This window comes from Phyllobates terribilis, unplaced genomic scaffold (genome assembly GCF_046119375.1).
Source record: "Phyllobates terribilis strain yellow unplaced genomic scaffold, ASM4611937v1 Scaffold_9__5_contigs__length_417890890, whole genome shotgun sequence".
Taxonomy (NCBI): domain Eukaryota; kingdom Metazoa; phylum Chordata; class Amphibia; order Anura; family Dendrobatidae; genus Phyllobates; species Phyllobates terribilis.
In genome coordinates this window covers 181,938,455-181,962,554 of record NW_027362769.1, presented here as the reverse complement: position 1 = coordinate 181,962,554, position 24,100 = coordinate 181,938,455, and the positions used below count along the sequence as shown (strand labels likewise).

Sequence of the window (24,100 nt, the reverse complement as noted above, 5' to 3'; positions counted from 1 at the left end):
TGATGACACATCTAAGCCCCCCATGTGCCGCGTCTGGTGCCCACAAGTCCTGCCAACTTCACAAGGGATTTTTTTTTTTTTTTGAAAGTTTGAATTTAAAGTGACTCAACTGGATACTTTGTAGCAGAGAAGTTCTCCGCGTTCCATTAGCTGCGGAGCTTTCCTGCTCTCCTGCTGTGCCTGAGATTGGCCGCAGTCCTGGAGAATACAAACCATTTCTCTACACCTTAGTGATAGGATGCCATCTTGTATCCAGGAATTATTTCTTTTCTGTAGCAGGACACCGACGCGCGTCTGGGTTATACGGGGGCAGATTTCCTCTGGATCTGGCACAGAGCGGACATTGTATCACTCGATTTTCATTATATTTAGCATTTGGTTCTGTCGTTCCTTGTGCTTTGTATCACTCTATAGATTCGGTCTGTATTCAGTAGGATCAATATGTGAAAATTATTGGCCCTACAAAACACAAACCAGAAATAAATTGTACCCTTGTTGTTTTATTTTGTCAAAAGTTTTGATTGAAGAATACCTCTTCATTCATGTGGCTGTTACTGTTGTATCGAGCCATAATGCCCCACCTATAGAAATCTATAGGAACCGGATGCACTCCATACACCACACGCTGTACCTCCAAATGACTCTGATTTCATACAGAGCTTTTTTTTTTCAGATTAGCACAGAATATGTCAGGAAAAAGAATTATATAATCCATCAAATATACACATTCCTTAAAGGGAACCTGTCACATTTATTATGACAGCTCATCTTCCAGACGCATATTATAGAAAAGGAAGAGCTGAACAGATGGATATATGGGATTGGGGGAAACAATTCAGTATAACTTGTATTTTATTCATTAATATCCCTGCTCTTTTTATGCTTCAGAGATCACAAATGGCTGTCAATCACTGATTAGGACCGCCCACTGGACTCTTAACCATTGAAAGAGCAGGGATTAAAATGAATCAATTACAAGTTACACTTAGTATTTTCTAAGAAAACTAAATATCAATCTACTCAGCTCCTCCTGTTCTATAACGTGATGTCCAGAATGTGAACAAATGGCATCAAAAGGTTTCTTTAGGGAAACATATTGAATATATAGACATGGGATTCTGTGTATGGAGATAAACCTGGGGGTCTGGGTTTGGTGGCTCAGTGAGTGGGTACGTGTTACACATTAGATTATAAAGGAATAAGATGAGCAAATTGCTCTAGTCGGGCAGTGTGAGAATACAATGCTCATCAGCACCGATCCTTTTTTACTCCAGTGAAATACTTGCAATAATGTAATAGTGACATAGAAAACGTATTGCACTGCCATACAGTGCAGAAATAGCACTGCCATACAGTATACTGCTCCATAGTGCCTACATACTACTATAGTCAGGAGATGCCACTCACGGAGACATTTAGGGTATTAGAGGCTGTGACTGGTGTCAGCCGCAGGTCACTTTCCCCTTTTTTGCTGACTCCCCACCCGTATCCAACACTGTTGTATAGGGACCTGCAATAAATATCATCATCACCTACTATAAACCATTGACCTTATAACCTCAACTCATTGTAGTTATTATTATTATTATTATTTTAGCTTTCCATGGCGCTTTACATGTGAAAAGACGTATTCATAATAATCAAGTAGAATAATCATGAACAATACAAGTCGCTCCGCATTTAGTTGTGAATTTTTGTGCTTGCAGAAAACTCTCTGCTTTTCTTTCTTTTCGGATCCTTTGACCTTGATGAAACTTAACTTATTGCGTTAACAAGAGATTTGTAAAATAAAACTCTGATTCTCCGTCATCCTTTTACCACATTTTGTAACCTCAGCGCTCACAAGTCCCTTACACGGAGAATTCTCCTGTCGATCCATTAACAGATACAAATCCTCTTGGGTTTGGGTTATTTCTCCTGCAGTTGACCTATTTTTATTATTTTCCAGGGGAATATAACGTTTTCCTGCTCCGAGCCCCATGTGGTTCCTGTGACCTTCATGAGCGCCAGCACCAGTTACCTGCTATTACCGGGCGCTCCGCACATGGACGACCTCTCCCTGAGCTTCCAGTTCCGCACATGGAATAGTGATGGCCTCCTGCTTTCTTCTAATCTTTCCGGAGACTCGGGTCTTCTCATTCTTCAGCTGTTTTCTGGGAAGTTGCTCCTGATGATTGAGAAGGAGATGGAGAATGTGCAGCCCATAAGCACAGGTAACGTCCTGCAGCCTCAGGTTTCTGCTTGGCTTTCTGAAGTGTGGGAAGCTCCATCCTAAGAGGTTCCCCAAGATGTGTCCCCCCAGCGGGACCTAATGCATGGACTGTGTTTAGCATCGTCTTGTACGCAGTCGAGCGGAGGGACTACTGATCTTCTGGCAGATTCCTACTGACATTGGCTTACATAGTGTTTATGGCAATCACTGAACGCTTCTATAGGTTGACAATATATATGGCCCATATATATAAACTAGATGGTGGCCCGATTCTAACGCATCGGGTATTCTAGAATAGGTATGCGACCGACCGGGCGCAATCAGCAGAGCGGTATTTAAATTTGGCGCCAAAATCGCTGATTGGTCGAGGCCGGCAACCGCGACCAATTAGCAAAGCGGTGTTAAAATTTGGCGCCTATATCGCAGATTGGTCACGGCCGGCGGTCGCGACTAATCAGCAGAGCGTTATTTAAATTTGGCGCCAATAATGGTGATTGGTCACGGCCGCGACTAATCAGCAGAGCGGTGTTTAAATTTGTCGCCAATAATGCTGGTTATTCGTGACCGGTAACCGCGACCAATCAGCACAGCGGTGTTTAAATTTGGCGCCAATCTCGCAGATTGGTCGCGGTCGGCCGGCCACCGCGACCAATCAGCAGAGCAGCATTTAAATGTGCCGCCCATCTCGCTGATTGGTCGCGGCTGGCCACTGCGACCAATAAGCAGAGCGGCGTTTAAATTTGCCGCCCATCTCGCTGATTGGTCGCGGTCGGCCACCGCGACCAATCAGCAGAGCGACGTTTAAATTTGCAGCCTATTCCGCTGATTGGTCGCGGCCGGCTGCGACCAATCAGCAGAGCGACGTTTAAATTTGACGCCCATCTCGCTGCTTGGTCGCGGTCGGCCACCGCGACCAATCAGCAGAGCGGCGTTTAAATTTGCGGCCTATTCCGCTGATTGGTCGCGGCCGGCTGCAACCAATCAGCAGAGCGGCGTTTAAATTTGCCGCCCATCTCGCTGATTGGTCGCGGTAGCCGGCCGCGACCAATCAGCAGAGCGGCGTTTAAATTTGCCGCCCATCTCGCTGATTGGTCGCGGTAGCCGGCCACCGCGACCAATCAGCAGAGCGACGTTTAAATTTGCCGCCCATCTCGCTGATTGGTCGCGGCCGGCCACCGCGACCAATCAGCGTCGTATTAGTGTGGGCCCGGGAGCGGCGCTGCCTGTGCGGCTCCTTCTGCTGCGAGAAGCCAGGAGATGAGCGGCTGCTCGCAGCAGAAGCATCCCGACCGGCGGCGCCGCTCCCCGGTCCTCCGTTCACACTTGCTGTCGGGAGATCAGCGGGCCAAGCCACTGATCTTCCGACGTTAGCCGCATGGAGGTCAGCGGCGCCGGTCGGGGTAGTTGTGCTGCTAGCGCCGCTCATCTCCCCGCTGCATCGCCGCTGACCTCCGTCCGCCAGATGAGCCGCTAACGGCCGCCATCTTTTTTCAGAAATCCCGCGGCGCTGATTGGCCGCTGCCGGACCAATGAGTGACGCGGGATTTCCAGGACAGACAGACAGACAGACAGACAGACGGGATAAGACAATTATATAGTAGATATATACACACATTATATGACCTGAATCATCATTTGCTATTTTTTTTATATCACTTTTCATTTTTGACTTGTGTTTTTCGTTGCCGTTTTTTTTTTTTTGCTTCAAATTCATTACATGACACTCTCCATTCATGAATTTTGCGCAAAGTCCAAAATTGTCTTCTTTTCTCTTGTTAACTGGTTTTACAACTTGTTACCAAGAAAAGTCGCAAACTGTTGCAAAAAAAAAAGTGACTAATTTACTCCAGGTGGGGGGGGGGGGGTGGTCGCATTTAATGAATTTGTCTAAAGCATTTGGAAAAGCCACGAGAAAATCAGACGACTAATGAAGTCACAAAAGACAACTTGAAAAAAGGCGCAAATCGTTTGGTGAATTTGTCGCAAATCAAAAAATCACTAATTGAGAAGAATTCGAGCCAAAAAGCTGTCAGAGATGCGATGAAGGATGTGGCCCTCGGTTTATAGTTATTGTGGACAGGTGTTACATGAAGACATATTCCATAGAGGACCATGGATGCAGAGCTTAGCATTAGGTCTTAGGCCTTTAATTGAGGTCATACAACATCTCGCACACAGGCGTTATAGAATGAACCTACTGGAGATGGATCGTCCTTCTGATCTGTCCAGGAGAGGCTCTCCAATCTTTTCTTTTGAGGGTTCTGTATAAAAGCCTTTTGTATCACAATTATACACAATGTATCCATAAATCAGGTGCAAATAACAAACATACCAAGCAATTTAGGCAGCTTTACAAGTGCCCAGGATTTAGAAATTCTTGTTTCGTTTTATGTATGCAGCTCCTGTGCAGAACAATAGCTCTTTCCCTTGATCAGATTTCAGTTTATGCTGCACTCACATAATCTTCTGCAGCTCTTTACAGAATGTTGAAGGAATGATTGATTGTAATGCATTTAACAATACAGAGCCAGTCTACAAGAAATCTGTCAGCGGGTTTTTGCTCCCCTAGAGCAGCATAATGTAGGGGCAGAGACCCTGATTACAGCGGTGTGTCACTTACTGAGCGGATTACTGCAGTTTGATAAACTCCCTGTTTTATCTGCTCCAGATTTACCAATTATCTGAATGCTGAGCCCTGTATAACCCTGACCACACCTGAGTACGCTGTGCATAGGCAGAAAGCTGCCAGTCAGTTTTGGGGGCCGGGTTATACAGAACTCATGAATATGGAAGACTACATGGCAGCAAGTTTATTTATCCACCAGTGATAATCTCCTGATCTCCTGCTGTGACAAGTAATGAATAAGCAATTCATTCAGATCGTATGATCTTCAAAAAAGAAAAATACCTAAAAAGAATCTTCATATTCTTAAACAACAAATCCTATTTGTACACGAGAATATAACTACTATAATATTGCCCCCTATGTACTAGAATATAACTATAATAATACTGCCCCTATGTACAAGAATATAACTACTATAATACTGCCCCTATGTACAGGAATATAACTACTATAATATTGCTCCTATGTACAGGAATATAACTACTATAATACTGCCCCTAGGTACTAGAATATAACTACTATAATACTGCCCCTATGTACAAGAATATAACTACTATAATACTGCCCCTATGTACAAGAATATACCTACTATAATACTGCTCCTATGTACAAGAATATAACTACTATAATACTTCTCCTATGTACAAGAATATAATTACTATAATACTGCCCCCTATGTACAAGAATATAACTACTATAATACTGCTCCTATGTACAAGAATATAACTACTATAATACTTCTCCTATGTACAAGAATATAATTACTATAATACTGCCCCCTATGTACAAGAATATAACTACTATAATACTGCTCCTATGTACAAGAATGTAACTACTATAATACTGCTCCCTATGTACAAGAATATAACTACTACAATATTGCTCCTATGTACAAGAATATAACTACAATAATACTGTCCCCTATGTACAGGAATATAACTACTATAATACTGCCCCCTATTTACAAGAATATAACTACTATAATACTGCTCCCTATGTACAAGAATATAACTGCTATAATACTGCCCCTATGTACAAGAATATAACTACTATAATACTGTCCCCTATGTACAAGAATATAACTACTATAATACTGCCCCCTATGTACAAGAATATAACTACTATAATACTGCCCCCTATGTACAAGAATATAACTGCTATAATACTGCCCCCTATGTACAAGAATATAACTACTATAATACTGCTCCTATGTACAAGAATATAACTACTATAATACTGCTCCTATGTACAAGAAAATAACTACTATAATACTGCTCCTATGTACAAGAATATAACTTCTATAATACTGCTCCTATGTACAAGAAAATAACTACTATAATACTGCCCCCTATGTACAAGAATATAACTACTATAATACTGCCCCTATGCACAAGAATATAACTACTATAATACTGCCCTCTATGTACAAGAATATAACTACTATAATACTGCCCCCTATGTACAGGAATATAACTACTATAGCACTGCCCCCTATGTACAGGAATATAACTACTATAATACTGCCCCCTATGTAAAAGAATATAACTACAATAATACTGCCCCCTATGTACAGGAATATAACTACTATAATACTGCCTCCTATGTACAAGAATATAACTACTATAATACTGCCCCCTATGTACAAGAATATAACTACTATAATACTGCCCCCTATGTACAAGAATATAACTACTATAATACTGCCCCTTGTGTAAAGGAATAGAACTACTATAATACTGCTCCTATGTACAACAATATAACTACTATAATACTGCCCCCTATGTACAAGAATATAACTACTATAATACTACTCCCTATGTACAAGAATATAACTACTATAATACTGCGGCTGCCCCCTATGTACAACAATATAACTTCTATAATACTGCTCCTATGTACAAGAAAATAACTACTATAATACTGCTCCTATGTACAAGAATATAACTACTATAATACTGCCCCCTATGTACAAGAATATAACTACTATAATACTGCCCCCTATGTACAAGAATATAACTACTATAATACTGCTCCCTATGTACAAGAATATAACTACTATAATACTGCCCCCTATGTACAAGAATATAACTACTATAATACTGCTCCCTATGTACAAGAAAATAACTACTATAATACTGCTCCTATGTACAAGAATATAACTACTATAATACTGCCCCCTATGTACAGGAATATAACTACTATAATACTGCCCCCTATGTACAAGAATATAACTACTATAATACTGCCCCCTATGTACAAGAATATAACTACTATAATACTGCCCCCTATGTACAAGAATATAACTACTATAATACTGCTCCTATGTACAAGAATATAACTACTATAATACTGCCCCCTATGTACAAGAATATAACTACTATAATACTGCTCCCTATGTACAAGAATATAACTACTATAATAATGCTCCCTATGTTCAAGAATATAACTACTATAATACTGCCCCCTATGTACATGAATATAACTACTATAATACTGCTCCTATGAACAAGAATATAACTACTATAATACTGCCCCTATGTACAAGAATATAACTACTATAATACTGCTCCCTATGTACAAGAATATAACTACTATAATACTGCTCCCTATGTTCAAGAATATAACTACTATAATACTGCCCCCTATGTACATGAATATAACTACTATAATACTGCTCCTATGAACAAGAATATAACTACTATAATACTGCCCCTATGTACAAGAATATAACTACTATAATACTGCCCCCTATGTTCAAGAATATAACTACTATAATACTGCTCCTATGTACAAGAATATAACTACTATAATACTGCCCCCTATGTACAAGAATATAACTACTATAATACTGCCCCCTATGTACAAGAATATAACTACTATAATACTGCCCCCTATGTACAAGAATACAACTATGATAATACTGCTCCTATGTACAAGAATATAACTACTATAATACTGCTCCTATGTACAAGAAAATAACTACTATAATACTGCCCCCTATGTACAAGAATAGAACTACTATAATACTGCACCTATGTACAAGAATATAACTACTATAATACTGCTCCTATGTACAAGAATATAACTACTTTAATACTGCCACCATGTACAAGAATATAACTACTATAATACTGCCCCTATGCACAAGAATATAACTACTATAATACTGCCCTCTATGTACAAGAATATAACTACTATAATACTGCCCCCTATGTACAGGAATATAACTACTATAGCACTGCCCCCTATGTACAGGAATATAACTACTATAATACTGCCCCCTATGTAAAAGAATATAACTACAATAATACTGCCCCCTATGTACAGGAATATAACTACTATAATACTGCCTCCTATGTACAAGAATATAACTACTATAATACTGCCCCCTATGTACAAGAATATAACTACTATAATACTGCCCCCTATGTACAAGAATATAACTACTATAATACTGCCCCTTGTGTAAAGGAATAGAACTACTATAATACTGCTCCTATGTACAAGAATACAACTACTATAATACTGCCCCATATGTACAAGAATATAACTACTATAATACTGCTCCCTATGTAAAAAGAATATAACTAATGTAATACTTCTCCTCTGTACAAGAATATAACTACTATAATACTGCCCCCTATGTACAAGAATATAACTACTATAATACTGCTCCCTATGTAAAAGAATATAACTACTATAATACTGCTCCTATATACAAGAATATAACTACTATAATACTTCCCCCTATGTACAAGAATATAACTACTATAATCCTTCCCCTATGTACAAGAATATAACTACTATAATACTGCTCCTATATACAAGAATATAACTAATATAATACTGCTCCTATGTACAAGAATAGAACTACTATAATACTGCTCCTATGTGCAAGAATATATCTACTATAATACTGCTCCTATGTACAAGAATATAACTACTATAATACTGCCCATATGTGCAAGAATATAACTACTATAATACTGCCCCTATATACAAGAATATAACTACTATAACACTGCCCCCTATGTACAAGAATATAACTACTATAATACTGCCCCCTATGTACAAGAATATAACTACTATAATACTGCTCCTATGTACAAGAATACAACTACTATAATACTGCCCCCTATATACAAGAATATAACTACTATAACACTGACCCCTATGTAAAAGAATATAACTACTATAATACTGCTCCTCTGTGCAAGAATATAACTACTATAATACTGCCCCTATATACATGAATATAACTACTATAATACTGCCCCTATGTACAAGAATATAACTACTATAATACTGCCCCTATGGACAAGAATATAACTACTATAATGCTGCCCCTATGTACAAGAATATAACTACTGTAATACTGCCCCTATGTACAAGAATATAACTACTATAATACTGCCCCTTATGTACAAGAATATAACTACTATAATACTGCTCCTATGTACAAGAATATAACTACTATAATACTGCCCCCTATGTACAAGAATATAACTACTATAATACTGCTCCTATGTACAAGAATATAACTACTATAATACTGCCCCCTATGTACAAGAATATAACCACTATAATACTGCTCCCTATGTACAAGAATATAACTACTATAATACTGCTCCTATGTACAAGAATATAACTACTATAATACTGCCCCCTATGTACAAGAATATAACCACTATAATACTGCTCCCTATGTACAAGAATATAACTACTATAATACTGCCCCCTATGTACAAGAATATAACTGCTATAATACTGCCCCCTATGTACAAGAATATAACTACTATAATACTGCCCCCTATGTACAAGAATATAACTACTATAATACTGCCCCTATGTACAAGAATATAGCTGCTATAATACTGCTCCTATGTACAAGAATATAACTACTATAATACTGCCCCCTATGTACATGAATATAACTACTATAATACTGCCCCCTATGTACAAGAATATAACTACTATAATACTGCTCCTATGTACAAGAATATAACTACTATAATACTGCCCCCTATGTACAAGAATATAGCTACTATAATACTGCTCCCTATGTACAAGAATATAACTACTATAATACTGCTCCCTATGTTCAAGAATATAACTACTATAATACTGCCCCCTATGTACAAGAATATAACTACTATAATGCTGCTCCTATGAACAAGAATATAACTACTATAATACTGCCCCTATGTACAAGAATATAACTACTATAATACTGCCCCCTATGTACAAGAATATAACTACTATAATACTGCTCCTATGTACAAGAATATAACTACTATAATACTGCCCCCTATGTACAAGAATATAACTACTATAATACTGCCCCCTATGTACAAGAATATAACTGCTATAATACTGCCCCCTATGTACAAGAATATAACTACTATAATACTGCCCCCTATGTACAAGAATATAACTACTATAATACTGCCCCTATGTACAAGAATATAACTGCTATAATACTGCTCCTATGTACAAGAATATAACTGCTATAATACTGCCCCTATGTACAAGAATATAACTACTATAATACTGCTCCTATGTACAAGAATATAACTACTATAATACTGCCTCTATATACAAGAATATAACTACTATAATACTGCCCCTATGTACAAGAATATAACTACTATAATACTGCTCCCTATGTACAAGAATATAGCTACTATAATGCTGCCCCTTATGCACAAGAATATAACTGCTATAATACTGCCCCTATGTACAAGAATATAACTACTATAATACTGCCCCTATGTACAAGAATATAACTACTATAATACTGCTCCTATGTACAAGAATATAACTACTATAATACTACTCCCAATGTACAAGAATATAACTACTATAATACTGCTCCTATGTACAAGAATATAACTACTATAATACTACTCCCAATGTACAAGAATATAACTGCTTTAATACTGCCCCTATGTACAAGAATATAACTACTATAATACTGCCCCTATGTACAAGAATATAACTACTATAATACTGCTCCTATGTACAAGAATATAACTGCTATAATACTGCTCCTATGTACAAGAATATAACTACTATAATACTGCTCCTATGTACAAGAATATAACTACTATAATACTGCTCCTATGTACAAGAATATAACTACTATAATACTATTCCCAATGTACAAGAATATAACTACTATAATACTGCTCCTATGTACAAGAATATAACTACTATAATACTACTCCCAATGTACAAGAATATAACTACTATAATACTGCTCCTATGTACAAGAATATAACTACTATAATACTACTCCCAATGTACAAGAATATAACTACTATAATACTGCTCCTATGTACAAGAATATAACTACTATAATACTACTCCCAATGTACAAGAATATAACTACTATAATACTGCTCCTATGTACAAGAATATAACTACTATAATACTGCTCCTATGTACAAGAATATAACTACTATAATACTGCCCCCTATGTACAAGAATATAACTACTATAATACTGCCCCCTATGTACAAGAATATAACTACTATAATACTGCCCCCTATGTACAAGAATATAACTACTATAATACTGCTCCTATGTACAAGAATATAACTACTATAATACTGCCCCCTATGTACAAGAATATAACCACTATAATACTGCTCCCTATGTACAAGAATATAACTACTATAATACTGCCCCCTATGTACAAGAATATAACTGCTATAATACTGCCCCCTATGTACAAGAATATAACTACTATAATACTGCCCCCTATGTACAAGAATATAACTACTATAATACTGCCCCTATGTACAAGAATATAGCTGCTATAATACTGCTCCTATGTACAAGAATATAACTACTATAATACTGCCCCCTATGTACATGAATATAACTACTATAATACTGCCCCCTATGTACAAGAATATAACTACTATAATACTGCTCCTATGTACAAGAATATAACTACTATAATACTGCCCCCTATGTACAAGAATATAACTACTATAATACTGCTCCCTATGTACAAGAATATAACTACTATAATACTGCTCCCTATGTTCAAGAATATAACTACTATAATACTGCCCCCTATGTACAAGAATATAACTACTATAATGCTGCTCCTATGAACAAGAATATAACTACTATAATACTGCCCCTATGTACAAGAATATAACTACTATAATACTGCCCCCTATGTACAAGAATATAACTACTATAATACTGCTCCTATGTACAAGAATATAACTACTATAATACTGCTCCTATGTACAAGAATATAACTGCTATAATACTGCCCCTATGTACAAGAATATAACTACTATAATACTGCTCCTATGTACAAGAATATAACTACTATAATACTGCCTCTATATACAAGAATATAACTACTATAATACTGCCCCTATGTACAAGAATATAACTACTATAATACTGCTCCCTATGTACAAGAATATAGCTACTATAATACTGCTCCTATGTACAAGAATATAACTACTATAATACTACTCCCAATGTACAAGAATATAACTACTATAATACTGCTCCTATGTACAAGAATATAACTACTATAATACTGCCCCTTATGCACAAGAATATAACTGCTATAATACTGCCCCTATGTACAAGAATATAACTACTATAATACTGCCCCTATGTACAAGAATATAACTACTATAATACTGCTCCTATGTACAAGAATATAACTGCTATAATACTGCTCCTATGTACAAGAATATAACTACTATAATACTGCTCCTATGTACAAGAATATAACTACTATAATACTGCTCCTATGTACAAGAATATAACTACTATAATACTATTCCCAATGTACAAGATTATAACTACTATAATACTGCTCCTATGTACAAGAATATAACTACTATAATACTACTCCCAATGTACAAGAATATAACTACTATAATACTGCTCCTATGTACAAGAATATAACTACTATAATACTACTCCCAATGTACAAGAATATAACTACTATAATACTGCTCCTATGTACAAGAATATAACTACTATAATACTACTCCCAATGTACAAGAATATAACTACTATAATACTGCTCCTATGTACAAGAATATAACTACTATAATACTGCTCCTATGTACAAGAATATAACTACTATAATACTGCCCCTATGTACAAGAATATAACTACTATAATACTGCCACCTATGTACAAGAATATAACTACTATAATACTGCTCCTATGTACAAGAATATAACTGCTATTAGAGTCATTTCATCCTGTGTTTTGCCCATTATGGTTGTCAGTATTACACAGATATTCATTGTTTTTGAAGGTAATTAGTTGCGCCACCATTATAAATATTTTTATTTTGTTATCTCCTAGAATAAAACTAATAGTATACTAACAGGGACTGCAGAGATAGAGAAGCACAAAGAGCATTTTTAGGACTTTACGAGCTGTGTTTTTATCCAGGAATTGGCGACATATGATGATGATATCTCACGGTTGCTCCCAAGACTCCAGTTGGTATTTCAGTTATTGACAATCACAATAGGGGCCTCACACTAATTGGTTTCAAAGAGATGAATTCAGGGCTGAGAGGAAAATAGGAACTTTATATCATAAAAAATCAATATTAAAAATAGAAATTCTAGAAAAAAGATGTAGAGGCAGATGCACATGACTAGGTGTGCATAAAATAGTGGTAAAATCTACCATCTTCAATTACTCCCTATGGGAAAAAGTCCTATATGTCAATGACTGTTGCAAAAGGTCTAGCTGTGTGGTTTGTGACTGGTAAAGGATGAATTTGCTTTCAGGTCAGTATAGATTTACCATAGGTCCTACATGGATACATGGATTAACTCTATATGAACTAAGTTTACATGGACTTAATCTACCTGAACTAACCCTATATGGACTGACCTTTCATGGACTACCTCTACATGGACTGATCCTACATGGACTAAACCTTCATGGACTACCTCTACATGAACTGACCCTACATGGACTAATCCTTCATGGACTACCTTGACATGGACTGATCCTACATGGACTGATCGTATATGGACTGATCCTACATGGACTGATCGTATATGGACTGATCCTACATTGAATACCTCCACATGGACTGACCCTACATGGACTAACCCTTCATTGACTACCTCTACATGGACTGATCCTACATGGACTGATCCTACATGGACTAACCCTACATGGAATACCTCCATATGAACTGACCCTACATGGACTACCTCTACATGGACTGGCCCTACATGGACTAACCCTTCATTGACTACCTCTACATAGGGGATGTCAAAGTTAAACACACAGAGGGCCAAAATTAAAAACTTGGACAAAGTCGCGGGCCAACCAGTATGCAGAATAATGGGCCCCACATAGTCTTCCATACAGAATAATGGGCCCCTGTGGGTCAGATTTGGCCCACGGGACGGAGTTTGACATATATGCTTTACATGAACTGATCCTACATTGACTGATCCTACATGGACTAATCCTACATGGAATACCTCCACGTGGCCTAACCCTACATGGCCTAGCTCTACATGGCCTAGCTCTACCTGGACTGATCCTACAAGGACTGATCCTACATGGACTAAATGGACTACCTCTACATGGACTAACCTTATATGGCTTAGCTCTACATGGACTGATCATCCAAGGACTACCTCTACATGGACTGACTCTACATGATCTAATCCTAGATGTACTACCTTTACATGGACTGAGCCTACGTAGACTGACCCTAAATGGACTAACCTTACATTAGTTATCCCTACATGGACTACCTCTACATGGACTGATCTTACATGGACTACCTCTACATGGACTGATCTTACATGTACTGATCTTACATGGACTAACTGTACATTAATTAACCCTACATTAACTAAGTCTACCTGGATTTACTCAACATGACCTAAGCATATGTGGACTCAGTCTACATGGACTAACCCTACATATAGTAACCCTACATGTACTAACTCTACATTACCAAACTCTACAGGAACTAACTCTCCCCGGATGGACCTATAGTTTTAGGTGGTACAAAATGTCCACTCACGCTCCCATAATGAAAATTGTTACTCATAAGGAGAACATGGAAACATGGCAGATGATAAATATTGTGAGAAAAGGACAAAAAATGTCTATTCTTTACCAGCTTTGGGTGGGGTTTAGAGCACGGTACGATTTCCTTAAATGAGATGCCTAGAAGTAGTCTATGCCATGACAGCCACTGGAAACACCCAAATATGTTCAAGGCAACGCTGCACGGGGGAAATGTACAAAGTGACTCATACCAGCCAAACAGAGGCCAAATTACTTGTTGCATGTCTTTTTCCATGCAGCCATACATACTAGGGTCTCGTCAATGACAGCCGGTACTCCGCCTGAGCTACTTTATAAGTATCCGTTTTGACCAATCAGTACCTTATTCGCACTAATGAGGAGCAAAACCCCCTAAACAGCGCTGTCTACCGATGGGTGTTTGGTTTTGCTATTATGAATTCATTTGCAGATTCCTTCCAAAAAATTGTAGCTTTTCATATAATTTCTTGTTACGGTAAAAAATGAAATTCAGTGTATTAAAGTTAAAAATAACACCCCTCAACATATTAAAACCTGCTGTCAGGTAGTTGATTAACCCTTCAGGCGCTTTTCAGGAATAAATTCAAAGTGGAATGACAGGAATGAAAAATTATGTTTTAGCCACTAAAATGTTGCTAACGTCTGAGCAGGACACTATAGCCGGCAGACTCTCTAAGGCCGTTATTTGTCTGTGAATTGTAATGACAACCATCAGGACCACACAATCATGATGTCAGGGTGCAAGCGGGGTTAGAGAGGGAGCCCCCCCCCACACACACTCTGTTAACCATTTAGATGCCATAGTCACTATTGGCAGCAGCATCTAGGGGGTTGATCGGTGCAAACCCTGATTGTGGCTGACGCAGCAGGACATCAGCTATGGGGTTCAGCTCACAGCTGCAGCATTTTCACCCGTCGGGGGGAGGCTATTCTCTTACATGTTAGGTCAGTAAAAAGATGTATTAGTGTTAGAACCTTGCTCTTAGGTTTTTTTTTCCTTTGCTGGTCACATGACCTTGTTGGCCTATTTAAGCCTGCTCTGCCCTTCTGGCTTTGCTGGACTTCATTGTATATCTACTTTCTAGCTAGCCTGTGCTCTGTGTCTTGCTCTGTTAGTTTGCTTGGTCTACTGACCTCTATGTTCTATATATTTTGTTTGTTCGTCTGTCTGCTACTATTTCTGTTAGGAGGTGTCCCATATTCCTCCCAGTCCTTAGTACTTGTAGGGATTCCTTCCCCACATCTATAGGTCTCCGTACAGACTAGCTTAGGACTTTAGCAGGTCTGATCGCAGGATCAGGTCCCCTGTTACATCGTAGGGATTTAGCTGAGTTCTATCGTAGGGACAGATCTCCTCTCTTTCCTTAGCTCTGGTAGCAGAACATAACAGTAAGTCCAGCCCGCAAATTCTCTAAGGAAAGATTTTTCTGTTCCATCATGGTGTCGGTTCAGGATTTGGTTCATCGCCTGCAGGGACTCTCTCTGGAGGTGGCCGAGCTCCGTCAGCACGTGAGTAACTGTCCTGGAGCACATTTCTTGGAGCCTAAGGTATGTTTGCCGGATTTATTTTTTGGTGAACACCGAGAATTTTTTTCATTTAAAAATGCTTGCTTATTGTATTTTCGTTTGAGACCTAAGTCCTCTGGGGATGAATCCCAGTGCGTAGGGTTCATAATGTCACTTTTGCGCAAAGAGCCTCAGGAGTGGGCCTTTTCTTTGCAACCTAGTGATACATGCTTCAGATCAGTGGATAGTTTTTTTTCTGCTTTGGGACTATTATATGATGATCCTGACCGTGTCGCATCAGCTGAGACTGAGTTGAGACGTTTAAAACAGGGATCAGGTAATGTGGAAAAATATTGTACTCATTTCCGTCGTTGGTCTACTCAAACAGGGTGGAACGATTCTGCTCTGAAAAGTCTATTTCTTGCTGGGCTCAGTGAAAGGGTTAAAGACCTGCTAATTGCTTATCCTACACCTGAAGATTTGCAACAGGCTATGCAATTAGCTATACGGGTGGATAGAAGACTGCGTGCAAGGGTTAATGAGAGCAAATCCTCTGCTATGTCAGTTTCTGGTTATGAGAATGTGTGTACTAACAGTGGTGAACCGATGGAGATTGGATCGGTGGCACCTCGCTCTCAAGAAAAAGACTGTCGATTTTTTGAAGGCTTGTGTTTCTATTGCGGAAAATCTGGTCATTTGATTAAAGGCTGTGAGCTTCGTATGAAGAAAGAAAAAAAAATGGTCAGTCACGCCCGTATTGCCTGTTTAAATTCCAAGGGTATATTTTTAGCTGCTTCCACGATTGCTCAGAAAAAATTAATGGAATTTCGGGTGTTTGTTGATTGCGGGTCTACTCTGAATGTAATTGATGGGGGATTCGTGGAAAGACTCAATTTAAAACCTGAACCTTTATCATCCCCCATTGCTGTGGTTTCTGTGGATGGTTCCCCTTTGAAGAATATTACTCTCAAGGTCAGTGAATTTCCTCTCACTATTAATGGTGTTCACCATGAGAAATTGGATTTGGTAGTGTTGAATAACTTGCCTTCTCCAGTAATATTGGGTTTGCCCTGGTTAAAATTTCACAATCCTGTACTGGATTGGTCTACCAGTGAAATTAAATCCTGGAGCCATAAATGTTATGACAAGTGTTGTAACGGGCGTATTGCAGCTTTGGATAGGGGAGAATTGCCTGTTCCTATTCAGGATTTTTGGAGAGTTTTTTCTGAGAAGGAATCGCAGGTTTTGCCTCCCCATAGAGACTATGATTGTTCTATTGAATTTGTCCCTGGAGCGACTCTTCCTAAAAGTCGTTTATTTAACCTTACTATTCCTGAGAGAAAGGCTTTGGAGGAATACATACAGACAAGTTTGGCCGCCGGTCACATTAGGCCCTCTAAGTCTCCTGTGGCGGTTGGATTTTTTTTTGTAAAAAAAAAGGACGGCGGTTTACGTCCTTGTCTGGATTTTCGTGAGATTAACAAAATTACTGTACGCAATCCTTACCCACTGCCATTGATTCCTGATCTGTTTAACCAGTTATTGGGGGCCAAGTGGTTCTCTAAAATTGACCTTAAGGGGGCATACAATCTGTTGCGCATGAAGGAGGGTGATGAATGGAAGACTGCTTTTAACACTCCTGTGGGTCATTTTGAGAATCTGGTTATGCCTTTTGGTCTTACTAATGCTCCTGCATTTTTTCAGAATCTGATTAATGACATCCTTAGACCTTTGATCGGTAAAAATGTGGTTGTGTATTTGGATGACATTTTGATTTATTCGCCAGATCTGGAGTCTCATTGGCGGAGCGTGCGTGAGGTATTACAGTTATTAATGGACAATTCGCTTTTTGCTAAGCTGGAGAAATGTGAGTTCGCTGTACAGAGAATTAGTTTTTTGGGCTACATTATCTCCAGTGAAGGTTTTGAGATGGATCCGGTTAAAGTTCAAGCTGTACAGGAATGGCCTAGGCCTATTGGTTTGAAATCGATACAGAGGGTTTTGGGTTTCGCCAATTACTACAGAAAATTCATAAAAAATTTTTCTAGTATTGTCAAACCTCTGACCGATCTCACCAGGAAAGGTGCTGATGCGGTTCAGTGGTCTTCTGAGGCCATTGAAGCTTTTGTGTATCTCAAGGAGAGGTTCACCTCTGCTCCCATCCTTATGCAGCCTGATGTGACTAAGCCGTTTTTGGTTGAGGTTGATGCTTCCTCTGTGGGGGTTGGCGCAGTATTGTCTCAGGATAACGGGGATGGATTACATCCCTGTGCCTTTTTTTCAAAAAAATTTTCGGAGACTGAACTGAATTACGATATTGGTAATCGGGAATTATTGGCTATTAAACTCGCATTTGAACACTGGCGCCACTTCTTGGAAGGTGCGGAATTTCCCGTTCAGGTTCTTACGGATCATAAAAATCTGATATATCTTGATGCTGCCAAGCGCCTGAATGCCCGTCAGGCTAGGTGGGCACTGTTTTTCTCGCGGTTTAATTTCTCCGTTACTTACATCCCTGGTACTAAGAATGTTAAGGCGGATGCCTTGTCTCGCAGTTTTTCTCCCATAGTCGGTGCTGAGAAAGAGGAAAACATTTTACAAGAAGGTGTTGTGATAGCTGCTTTAGACTCCGTTTTGGAAGATGAGATTCTTAAAGCTCAGGAGAATGCCCCTTCTAACACTCCTCATGGGAGGTTGTTTGTGCCTGGGACCTTTAGGAGAGATTTGTTTGTTGAGTGTCACGAATCTCGGTTGGCAGGTCATCCCGGAATCTCTGAGACCAAGAGACTGGTGGGTCGCAGTTTTTGGTGGCCTGGATGGCAGAAGGAAGTCATTAAGTGGGTGCGTCAATGTACTATATGTGCTAGATCTAAGTCCTCACATACTCCTGCTGCGGGGTTGCTTTGTCCTTTGGAGGTTCCCAGTGCTCCTTGGACACATTTGGCTATGGATTTTATAACTGACCTTCCCCCCTCTGAGGGTTTTACTGTCATCTGGGTGGTCGTGGACCGTTTTAGCAAGATGTGTCACTTGGTTCCCTTTGTCAAACTGCCCTGCGCTAAAACTCTCACTAAGGCCTTTGTCAAGGAAATTGTCAGACTTCATGGCGTTCCTACTGACATTGTTTCTGATAGGGGTCCTCAGTTCGTGGCTCGTTTTTGGCGTGCCTTTTGTGACAGGTTGGGAGTTCATTTATCGTTCTCGTCCGGATATCATCCTGAATCTAATGGCCAGACAGAAAGGAAAAACCAGGATGTTGAGCAGTTCTTGCGTTGTTTTGTGGCAGACAATCAAGAGGGGTGGTCTGAGTTTCTGCCACTTGCTGAATTTGCTCTGAACAATCATACATCTTCTTCTGCTGGTTGTTCGCCTTTTTTTTGTTGTTCTGGGAGACATCCGTCGTTTGGGTCGTTCTCCAAGTTGGGATCTGCCGTGCCTGAGGAGGAGAATTTTTCCGGTGATTTGGAGAGAGTTTGGATGGATGTGCGTGGTAATCTTCAGGAGGCCAACAGAAAATCTAAGGACTACTTTGATAGGAAACGACAGGAGGTTTTGTTCGCTGTTGGTGACATGGTTTGGTTGTCCTCTAGGAATCTGCGGTTGAGGATTCCTTCTAAGAAATTGGGTCCCAAGTTTGTAGGGCCCTTTCAGGTGCTTCAGGTTGTCAACCAATCTGCTGTTAGGTTGGAGGTTCCTACCTCCTGGAGAATTAATCCGGTCTTTCATGTCTCTCTGTTAAAAAAAGCTGTTGTGTCGGATGGTGACGCCTCTGCCTCTGTTCCTCCGGTGGTGGAGGACGGGGAATATGAAATTTCTCGCATCCTTAACTCTAGACGGTATAGAGGTAGTTTGCAGTATCTTGTGGCCTGGAAAGGTTTCGGACCCGAGGATAACTCTTGGGTGAGGTCGGATGATGTTTCCGCGTCCAGACTTATCAGAGCGTTTCACAGGAGATTTCCTGATAAGCCTGGTCCTAGGGGATCCGGAGGATCCTCTTAGAAGGGGGGGTACTGTTAGAACCTTGCTCTTAGGTTTTTTTTCCTTTGCTGGTCACATGACCTTGTTGGCCTATTTAATCCTGCTCCGCCCTTCTGGCTTTGCTGGACTTCATTGTATATCTACTTTCTAGCTAGCCTGTGCTCTGTGTCTTGCTCTGTTAGTTTGCTTGGTCTACTGACCTCTATGTTCTATATATTTTGTTTGTTCGTCTGTCTGCTACTATTTCTGTTAGGAGGTGTCCCATATTCCTCCCAGTCCTTAGTACTTGTAGGGATTCCTTCCCCACATCTATAGGTCTCCGTACAGACTAGCTTAGGACTTTAGCAGGTCTGATCGCAGGATCAGGTCCCCTGTTACATCGTAGGGATTTAGCTGAGTTCTATCGTAGGGACAGATCTCCTCTCTTTCCTTAGCTCTGGTAGCAGAACATAACAATTAGGGGTCACTAAGGGGTAAGCATTAGACCCCTTTATTGTTCTTTAGTATTCGATATTCTGACATTTGACTGCTCTTACTGTAAAGAATCCTTCTTTATAATTTAAGTTTCCTAAACAGCGCTATACTTCATATATGAGTTTCTAGTACAGGTTACATGATAAACCTTTAGATACTTGTAGATGTTTTTACACAACACAAATATGAAGACGGAATTATGTTACAGGACACAAGAACAGGCCGCAGACTTCTCGACTTCCGTCACTTCTCGTCATGTACCTGGCTTATCTTTGACTCTTGAGATACAAAGGTTATGACAAGATGTCACTAAGTGATTGGCCTCGCAGGCGAGATCTTCTCCGGGAGTCCTCGTTATTTGAGGCTGTGTAACAATGTAACAATCATACTCGGGTATTAAATGGAAGGTTATGAGCAACAAGAGGAGAAACAATGTCTGAGAAATATGGAGAATCAGGGAAGATCAGAGGAGACCGGACGCCCCGCGAGACCTCAGACATCAGCGCTCTAATATTTCACCTCTGTCTTTACTCGTCTTCTCTCATATTCACAGTTAATAAAACCTTCAGGAATAATCTACGATTCATTTTCTAGGCAGTGATTTGAATGACGGTTTATGGCACTCAGTCGCCATCAATGCGAGAAGACATCGCATCTCGCTGACTCTGGATAACGGGGCCGCTTCGTCCGTCCGGGCCACCCTCCCAGTGCAGATCTCTACTGGGCACCAGTATTTCTTTGGAGGTGAGATGTCCAGTTGTGATAGGGATGAATGGATGGATAGATAGATGGTAATAAGGTCATCGACAGAGTATAGTGAAAGAATTAAAGTGTAACATCAGGCTAAGATTGTGCCTGCATAAGGTGCCTGTCTCCTTATGTGCAGTCTCTTCCTCCTATGTAGGCAGTATGCAGTCTCTTCTTCCTGTGCAGTCACTATGTGTAGTCTCATCCCCCTGTGCACTTACAATGTGTCTTTCACCCCCCTGTTCAGTTAGTATGTGCAACCTGCTCTTTTGCAGTCACTGCGTGCAGTCTCATCCTCGAGTGCAGTCTCATCCTCCTGTGCAGTCATTGAGTGCAGTCTCATCCTCCTGTGCAGTCATTGAGTGCAGTCTCATCCTCCTGTGCAGTTACTCCTGCTCTTTTGCAGTCACTGCGTGCAGTCTCATCCTCGAGTGCAGTCTCATCCTCCTGTGCAGTCATTGAGTGCAGTCTCATCCTCCTGTGCAGTCATTGAGTGCAGTCTCATCCTCCTGTGCAGTTACTGAGTTCAGTCTCATCCCCCTGTGCAGTCATTGAGTGCAGTCTCATCCTCCTGTGCAGTTACTGAGTTCAGTCTCATCCTCCTGTGCAGTCACTGAGTGCAGTCTCATCCTCCTGTGCAGTCACTGAGTGCAGTCTCATCCTCCTGTGCAGTCACTGAGTGCAGTCTCATCCTCCTGTGTAGTCACTGTGCGCAGTCTCATCCCCCTGTGCAGTCACTGAGTGCAGTCTCATCCCCCTGTGCAGTTACTGAGTGCAGTCTCATCCCCCTGTGCAGTCACTGAGTGCAGTCTCATCCTCCTGTGCAGTCACTGAGTGCAGTCTCATCCTCCTGTGCAGTCACTGAGTTCAGTCTCATCCCCCTGTGCAGTCACTGAGTGCAGTCTCATCCTCCTGTGCAGTCACTGTGCGCAGTCTCATCCTCCTGTGCAGTTACTGAGTGCAGTCTCATCCCCCTGTGCAGTCACTGAGTGCAGTCTCATCCCCCTGTGCAGTCACTGAGTGCAGTCTCATCCTCCTGTGCAGTCACTCTGCGCAGTCTCTTCCTCCTGTGCAGTCACTGTGCGCAGTCTCATCCTCCTGTGCAGTCACTGAGTGCAGTCTCATCCTCCTGTGCAGTCACTGTGCGCAGTCTCATCCTCCTGTGCAGTCACTGAGTGCAGTCTCATCCTCCTGTGCAGTCACTGAGTGCAGTCTCATCCCCCTGTGCAGTCACTGTGCGCAGTCTCATCCCCCTGTGCAGTCACTGTGCGCAGTCTCATCCTCCTGTGCAGTCACTGAGTGCAGTCTCATCCTCCTGTGCAGTCACTGTGTGCAGTCTCATCCTCCTGTGCAGTCACTCTGCGCAGTCTCTTCCTCCTGTGCAGTCACTGTGCGCAGTCTCATCCTCCTGTGCAGTCACTGTGCGCAGTCTCATCCTCCTGTGCAGTCACTGTGCGCAGTCTCATCCTCCTGTGCAGTCACTGAGCGCAGTCTCGTCCTCCTGTGCAGTCACTCTGCGCAGTCTCTTCCTCCTGTGCAGTCACTCTGCGCAGTCTCTTCCTCCTGTGCAGTCACTGTGCGCAGTCTCATCCTCCTGTGCAGTCACTGTGCGCAGTCTCATCCTCCTGTGCAGTCACTGAGCGCAGTCTCGTCCTCCTGTGCAGTCACTGTGTGCAGTCTCTTCCTCCTGTGCAGTCACTGTGCGCAGTCTCATCCTCCTGTGCAGTCACTGAGTGCAGTCTCATCCTCCTGTGCAGTCATTGTGCGCAGTCTTATCCTTCTGTAACATTTGCTGTGTGTCTTTCCCTATGAAGAGACAATGTATTAACATTTAATAAAGCCTTCAGGAATCATCTCTGATTCATTTCCTAGAGTCCTGCGCTGCTGCTGATGTGCTATGATAAAGCTTATGTAATATTGAAAATTTGGGGAATATTGGGATATCGGGGACATTTGTCAGTAGCTCATATAAAATGAATGCATTATCCATGATGCGCTGAGTCTCTGTCTCTCACCGACAGGTTGTCCGGATCCGCTGGCAGATTCCTCCTGCACAAACCCCATTTCTTCATTCCAAGGATGTATGAGACTCATATTTATTGATAATCAGCCCAAGGACCTGATCTCGGTGCAGCGCGGAGCCCTGGGGAACTTCTCCGATCTGCAGATCGATATGTGCGCCATTAAGGACAGGTAATTGCCGTTATCACTGGTGGACTGCTAGTTTATAATAAATATACCAGAAAACAGAATATATAGGAGTCCATATACAATGGATATAGAAAGTCTGTACTCTCCTGTTAAAATGCTAGTTTTTTGTCATTTAAAAAAATCCTAACAAGAAGACTCATTTCATGCGGTTGCATAAGTGTGAACACCCTCTTTTAATTGGGGCTGTGGTTGTTTTCAGAATCAGCTGATCACATTTCCCTCATGTTACACAGTAGTCAGCGCTCGGCCGCCATCATTTA

General features: G+C 40.5%; 1 protein-coding gene across 1 annotated transcript in view; it reads left to right on the top strand.

The window, feature by feature from the left end:
- The window catches only part of LOC141161930 (contactin-associated protein-like 5), a 435,101-nt gene that overhangs the window by 226,211 nt on the left and 184,790 nt on the right, over positions 1 to 24,100 (top strand). Inside the window, exons 8-10 of the mRNA XM_073647489.1 lie at positions 1,949 to 2,213; positions 21,477 to 21,626; positions 23,651 to 23,822. Coding sequence (XP_073503590.1) covers positions 1,949 to 2,213; positions 21,477 to 21,626; positions 23,651 to 23,822 — 587 coding nt within the window. The remainder of the gene's footprint in view (positions 1 to 1,948; positions 2,214 to 21,476; positions 21,627 to 23,650; positions 23,823 to 24,100) is intronic.